The 7,163-nt window shown below is 57.9% G+C and overlaps 1 protein-coding gene across 1 annotated transcript in view; it reads right to left on the reverse strand.

Moving 5' to 3' along the window:
- The window catches only part of Hcn4 (hyperpolarization activated cyclic nucleotide gated potassium channel 4), a 38,398-nt gene extending 33,755 nt beyond the window's left edge, over positions 1-4,643 (reverse strand). Inside the window, exon 1 of the mRNA XM_026387811.2 lies at positions 3,853-4,643. Within this exon, the coding sequence (XP_026243596.2) occupies positions 3,853-4,643 (791 nt within the window). The remainder of the gene's footprint in view (positions 1-3,852) is intronic.
- Between the last annotated feature and the right edge of the window lie 2,520 nt (positions 4,644-7,163).

Genomic DNA, 7,163 nt, shown 5'->3' on the forward strand with positions numbered 1-7,163 from the left:
GAAAACTGAGGCTCAAAGAAGGCTCCTAACTCAAGCAGGGCCTCTTGGCAGACAGGGCTAAGAGGTGATGTGAGATAAGCAGTGACAATAAGTGTATTCCAGGACCAGCAGCAGGAAGTCAGGACAATACCTAGGACCTGCTAGGCCATTGTACCAGTGTCCATGATTTCAGAGCCCAGCTGTTTTTGCCCCAAGGTAAAGATACTTTAGGCCCTTCCTTCCTCTCCCTTCCCTGGCTCACAGCTTTAGGAGGCTCAGGCCAAGAGAGAGTAGAGGCAGGGGAATGAGAAAAGCCAAGCTTCTGCCTACCCCATTCTCAAGGCTGAGCTAGATTTGAGGCACAGCAGAAGTCCCAGAACTGACATCTTGCCTAGGGACTTCCCTGCTGGCCTCCACATTCACCCTCACAGCCCCCAAGACACCCACTTAGACAGATAATTAGGTACATACACCCAGGCCAACCCTGGAGTCCAACGCTTAAAGGCTCACCAGCCTCTGGGAACAAAACCAGCTACACTTTCCCTTGCTGTCCCCACTCCCTTTCTCCCCTCCCCCCTTCTTGGAAAAACAAATTATCCAGACACCACACTTTATTTGTTTCAAGTTCCCACCACCAAGCCTTGACTTCTAGGACATGGCACCTGGGGAAGGAAGGATCCATTTGGGACCAAGGAGCCACGCCAGCCTTAGGCAGAAGCCTGGGGAGCAATGTTCTCAGGGATAGTCATGGGCTGGCCTCTTCCCTTAACCATAAATATAAGTTTCAGAAGGCAAATGGGGAACAGAAGGGGAGGGGAGGGCAAAGTCCTTGTAGACTGGAGGAGCCATGTGGGTAGGTAGGACACAGTGTTGGGGGTGACAAGAAGCAGAGGTAGTCAAGAAAAGCTTACGACTAGTCACAGCCCAGGTTATGGTGGTCCCTCATAGCAAGTCCACTCCAGCCCTAGAAAAGGCATCCAGTCTTCCTCCCCCAGGACAGATGCCAGAAGCAGCCCATCACAGCCAGCTCTGAACTCTAAACCACAAAATCTATCATGGTCTGCTGGCGATTCTTTATTAAACCAATTCTGCTGGATCAATGCTTCCTGCCCGTCAAAATGATGAATAAATCCTCAACTGGCCTGGGCCATGCTTGTAGAAACTCTGGTGAAATGGGAGGAGAGCAATGATGATTGGTTCCATACAGGGCCCAATGCTGGTGGCTGAAACTCTAGGAACCAATGCTTGGGTGCTGACTAAGGCGGGAGTAGATTAGTCTGGGTTGTGTGATGAGTTCTCTAAGCTTAGGCAACTTAGCCAGGCCCTTGCCTCTTTGACCTGAAGATGAGGCTAGTTATTTTGGCCTAGAGTCAGGAGAGGTATGACCACCACCCCTCTAGACATGCATACACAGAGAGGATCTTTCTTGGATTTCTTTTTCCCACCAGACCCAGCATCACATAGCTACAAGGCTGCACATAGGGATGCACACTTCTCGCCACCAGTCCCTGTTGCTTGCTGCACCAACCCAAATTCAAAGTCCAGTTGGACCTTTTTCTCACTATCCATTTATGAGTCCTGTTGCATCCAATCTCTCCCTGTGTCACCCACCCTCCTCCCAACTCCATGTCCCAGGCAGCCTGCAGTTAAGTGGAAGGTTCCACAGCAGGGGGACTGCAGACTGATGCACCAGGAAGGGCAGAGGTAAGAACAGGAAAGTAGGAAGTTCCTTTGGATGAAATCTACCCAGTCCTAGCACTTCCCCACCCCAGATAAGGGAGGCCAGCAGGGCAAGGCCCAGGGCCCAGAAGGTCCCCAATTAGTGCTTTTTGTTGATGGAGGCTAAGCATGCCTGGGGTTGGCAATGAGCTCAGTGACAAGAACTCTAAAAGGAAACTTTCCTACCACAAAGGCAGGCAGGGGTTGAGCACAGGAGGGAAGGGCCCCTCAACAATCTGAAGTGGATGATACAGGAATGGTCTGTTGCCACTACTGAGGTATTCAGAGGAGAAGCTTAGAACACCCAGAGGGTGGAGGAGACATGGTTCCTGCCCACTCCTCCCTGGCTCAGCTTGGGATCTTCAAGTCCCAATCCTGGCCAGGAGGACTTCGCTCTTTAGGAACCGTGCACTGGAAATCCAGACACAGCTTCTGAGGGGAGGGTCAAGCATTTGCTCACAATTTTGATGACTATAGCTTTGTTCAGTCTGCCCCTTGGCTTCTTTGCCCTCTAGGAAGCCTGAATATTAGGGTTAGAAAGAGCAGTCCCTCGGAAAGGAAAGAGAGAGAGAGAGAGAGAGAGAGCGAGCTGGGCACAGCAGCACACACCTGTAATCCCAGCAGCTGGGGAGGCTGAGACAGGATATTTGCCAGTTCAAAGCCAGCCTCCGCAATGACAAGGGCAAGGTACAAAGCAACTCGGACCCTGTCTCTAAATAAAATACAAAATAGGGCTGAGGATATAGCTCAGTGGTTGAGTGCCCCTGAGTTTAATCCCCGGTAACCAATCCTTCCCCTGGGGGAAAAAAAAAAAGAAAAGAAAGAGCAGTCCCTCAAAAAAATAAAATAAAAATAAAAAGAGTGAGAGAGGGGCCTCTATTCACCACCTATTTTAGGCCATCCGGTGTTGTCTGACTGGTCATTCCCAACCAGAGAAATCTCTCTCATTGGATGGAAAATGGCTTTGCTCTCATTACAAATCCAGTTTCCCTAGAGTTTGCAAAGAGGGCTCTAGGTTGGCAAAATGCTCATTTATATAGGCAAGCTAGAAGACTAGTTAAGCGAGAGAGGTAAATAGGGGGGAGGGTCCAGAGAGAGGGAGAATGAGAGAAACCCAGCTAAAAAGAATGACTGTTTCCCAGACTGTCATCTCAACCTGGTGTGTCAGGAAAGTCCAGAGAGGCAATGGAAGACCTCATCCTTGGCTTGGGTAAGGCCATCCCTGATGCCAACCCCAGAGGCAACAACAATCCCTCTTACATACATATGTCCCACAGGCCCCAGCTGGCATCGGCTGTTCAGTGGCATCTGACTCAGGTGATGCAGGAGGGGGCAGGGTCCCTCTCCCTGACTGGCAGTCACACCTTTTGCCTGCAGACCCACAACTAACATGAGAGATCTAGCAGTTACTAAAGCTTGGGCCACTCTGGTGGAGATGAGGCACTGGACCAGATTGGGGTCACAGGACAGCTGCACATCAGTCAGGACACCAGGCATCTTCACTGACCACTATAAGCAAGGTCATTCTGCACTACCAGGCTGGAAGCCAGATGCCCAGGGTGCCTGCTCTGGGTCCAACATTCAGCAAGGAGCATTGAACCTGAGGTTGAGAAAACGTAGGTGGCTTTCATCCTGGGCCTGAAACCCCAGTGACCTCAGTCATACAGGGGCCTGGCTGCAGTTTCCCAGGGTGCCAGGAGGCATATTGATGTCTGCAGTCAGCACCCAAGGAACTGGCCCAGCTACTAAGAAGTCTGTCTCCCTTCACAGCCGTGCTCTGCAGGCTAAATGACCTGGAGCGCCTCTAGGATGGCCACCTTGACTCTGCAGCCTTGAGGGGGGAGGTGGAATGTGTGGCTTAAGGTGGCAGAGCCCTATCCTGGCTGCAGGCAAGGCTGGGCCAGGCTCAGAACACCTTTTCAGCCTTCTCCAATGCCAGCCAGAAGAGACAAGACAGGAGCCTGAGAACAGAAAAGTTCCCAGCGAGGTTCAGGAGGAGATCTGGGGGTGTCTGGGAGTCTAGAGGCGCCTGGCTTTTCTTGGAGCTCCCAGCGCAAGGAGGGAAAGTTAACTCCGGCCGGGAGACAACGGGTGGGAGAGGAAGCATGCCTGAGATCGCTCAAAGCACCCAGGATACCCACCCGGGCATCTTACCTGAAGTCGCTGTAGGGGTGGATAATCCAAAACCCGGCTGACTTAACCCTCTCCTGCTCGCGCTCCACGGCTTTCTGGCTGCCGAACATCCTCAGAGAGAATTTGTTGACCCCGGGTTGAAGCATGGCCCCGAATTGGCGCTGCATGAAGCCGGCCTGGCCCAGGCGCACCTCCGCCTCAGGGAGGATCTGGTCGCTCGCGGCCGCGCCTCCCTCCACTTTGATAGCAGTGTCCGTGGAGGGCTGCTCGCCGGAGGTGGAGGCCGGCTGAGGCGGCTGCTGGGGCGGCGGTGGCGAGGCTGCGGGCTGCGCCGCGGCGCTGGGGCGCTCGGGCTCGGCCGCCAGGCCTGGGGGCGTCCTGTCCTCGCCGGGGGACGCGTCGCCCTCCGCGATGAGCCGCCGCTCCTCCGCGGAGTCATGCAGGTGCCCATGACTGCTGCCGCTCCCTACTCCACCGCTGCCGCCGCCCCGGCTGCCCAGCGAGGCCAGGCTCCCGCGGAAGCGCCTGCAGTCTCCGTTCGTACTGGACTTGCCCGCGCTGCGGGCCGGCCCCTCGTTGTCCGCCGCCCCGAGGGCCGCACCCCGAGACTCCGTGCTGCCCGCGGCTGCCGAGGACGAGGGCGAGGGCGAGGGCAGGGGACGCAGTCGGATGCTCCTGCGGCTGGGATCTTGGCGGCCCCCAGCACCCTCCTCCTCTGCGTCCTCTTCCTCGTCCATGATCCACGCCTTGGCCCCCACCTGCTGCGGGAGGCTGTAGAGCCGCTTACGCATGGACGGCGGCAGCTTGTCCATGGTGCCGGGAGCCGGGAGCCGGGACCCGGCCGGGGATAGGGGTGCGGGTGCGGAGCTGGGGGCTGGCTCCAGGTCCGCCCGCCTGTCAGTCCGCCTGTGGAGACGCGTCCTTCGCCGCCAGCGCGGGGCTGCCTCAGGAACCCATACTCGGGCAGGCTGCGCGCCACGGGGTGGCTCCCAGTCCGGCTCCGGGTCCCCCCGGCTCGCCGCGCTGCGCCTCCTCCCAGGCCGGGCTGGGCGCGGGGACCCCGCGCTCCCTCCCTATTCCTCCCTCCCGCGTTCAGGGGCGCGGCGCGCGGCCCGGCTCCAGGCGCCCCGCCCCCGCGGGGAACAATGGGCGCGGGCAGAAGCGGTGCTGCGGTCGCGGTGCTCCAGGGACCACTCCAGAGCGCAGAGCGCACTGCTCTCGCGCCTCCCCGGCCAGCGTCCCGCGGGCTGGCGGGCTGTCAGTCTGTCGCGCCGCCGGGGCTCTGTGGCAGGTGCCTCGCCAGCTAGCCTCGCCTCCTTGACTGAGCTGGGCCGGCCGGTCCCGGGGCTCCCGCCGCAGCCGAGCGGAGCCCAGGGGCCCGCCGGGCTTACATCAGCGGCCGCCTCCCCCGGAGCGCCCTCCGGCAGCTCTTGGGCTCCCGCGCCCCGGAATATTCATGAAGCCGCCGCAGCTCGCGGGTTGCCATAGGAGCGGCTCCCGCAGCCGGGCCTGCCTACCTGGGCTTCTTAAAGGGGCAGCGGCGCACGGGCTGGGGGGTCGGGAGGGGGGGCAGGGGCGGGCTCCGCCGTGTGCGCGGGGTGGACCCTTTCTGGGCCTTAGAGACCGGGTTAGAAGGCGTCTTTACTCCCGCTCCCTCAATTATCTCTCCTTGACCAAGGGCTGGGTCCGCCCCCCCGCCAAGTGTAGGGCTTTGGCTTCTGTTGAAAAATCCCCACCTCAAGATTGGGGGCGGGGGCGGGGTTTTCTAGTCTCCTTCGAGCTCTGGGCTCTCCTTTCCCTGTCCGTTTTGCCTCTTGCCTGGGTCTCCGACCCTCCCCCGGGGAGGCGTGTCGGTTGTATGGATGCGGAGCTCCTGCCTTCCCGCAACCAGCCTGGAGAGGGGGTTTCCGGGAAACGCGCTGCGTCGGGGCGGCTCCCAGGGTTTTCCAGTGACACTAGCGGGGGGCGAACCCCGCGCTGGTCTTTCCCATGCGAAGCCTCCCGGCGGCCCAGCCAGAAGGGCGTAGGGGAAATTCGCAAGGCACTCACAGGGCGTGCGGGTGGGACCCAGCCCTTCGAGGTAAGACTTCGAGGAAATGCGTCCGCAGCAGCCACCAACTCGGGATCCAAAGGCCGGATCCCCTACCCCCCGCACGCGCCTCTCCCCGGGAGGATCTGATGGGGTTTTGCAAGATGAGCGGGCTGCAACCCGCAGCTTGTGTGAGGGCTCCTGTGGTGAGCTGGCACTAGGGGACTGGCTTTGGATCACCTTCTCGCTATGTTCCCATTCCATCCAGACATCACCTATGTGATCCAGCCTAGGGGAGTTCCAACTCCATCCAGACCCCCCATAAGCAGCTGCACAGCCCCCACTCCGTATGCTACCCCCTCTTCAGGCCAGCCGAGGAATCCAGCTGGGTGTCCTCCCTCCCGGTGTTACATGCTGCAGGCTTAAGGACAAATCCCACTAGCTCAGCTTAATGTATAAGCTCTACTCTCCAACACCCTGAGACAGTCTGAGACCCAGATTAGCTCAGAAATGGGAAGTGGGGATAGATTGGGACTAGAAGAAAGGGGTTAGCCAGGGAAGGTTGCAGTCTGGTTCGTAATGAAGTGGATCCTCAACCAAGTCTGACAGGAAGGAGGCTAAAAGATCCCCGAACTCTGAAGAATAGCATGAAGTTTTTCTTCAATGATTTCTCAATCCAAATTCTTAGCCTACTGTGACCACCTCCCCGCCCCCCCTCAGGGCAGGAATTTTGGAGGTAGGATAGGGGAGTTGGGAAGTGTGCAGCCTTTCAGGGGCTGTTCTTCGACCACAGGACCTCCCAAGGGGGAGGGGATGACTAGGGTGGTGACATCACCCGTAGCTGGCATTTCTACTTTTGAGCAGCTCTGTTCTGACAGTTCTCTGCACAGATGCTGGGAGGCCTAATCCTTGAATGTCCTTGGGTCTCCTTGAGAAGGAATATTCTTAACTGGCTAAGAGCCCTGCCTGCCCTGGTGTACAAGCCACGAGGGGGGGAAAGACCTTTGTTTAGCTCACTTCTTTGTCCACTGGGTGCTAGTGTGCCCTAACCAGTTTCAGGAAGGCAGCCCACACAGGATCCCCAGTTACCCATGACAGGGCATCTTCTCCTCCAGAAAGGAACACTTTCCTGACCACCCAAATCTTGATCATATTCGGGTCCCCCATTCCCATGGTCCATGAACTCCCATCAACCTGAGTACCAATGACACAGCACAGGCAGTTCATGTCCCTTCTGGACAGAGCTCCCCAGGGATAAGACAGGTTCTATTCATCTGAGACACCTGGGCACCAACACAAGGGT

The sequence above is a fragment of the Urocitellus parryii genome, chromosome 6 (genome assembly GCF_045843805.1).
Source record: "Urocitellus parryii isolate mUroPar1 chromosome 6, mUroPar1.hap1, whole genome shotgun sequence".
Taxonomy (NCBI): domain Eukaryota; kingdom Metazoa; phylum Chordata; class Mammalia; order Rodentia; family Sciuridae; genus Urocitellus; species Urocitellus parryii.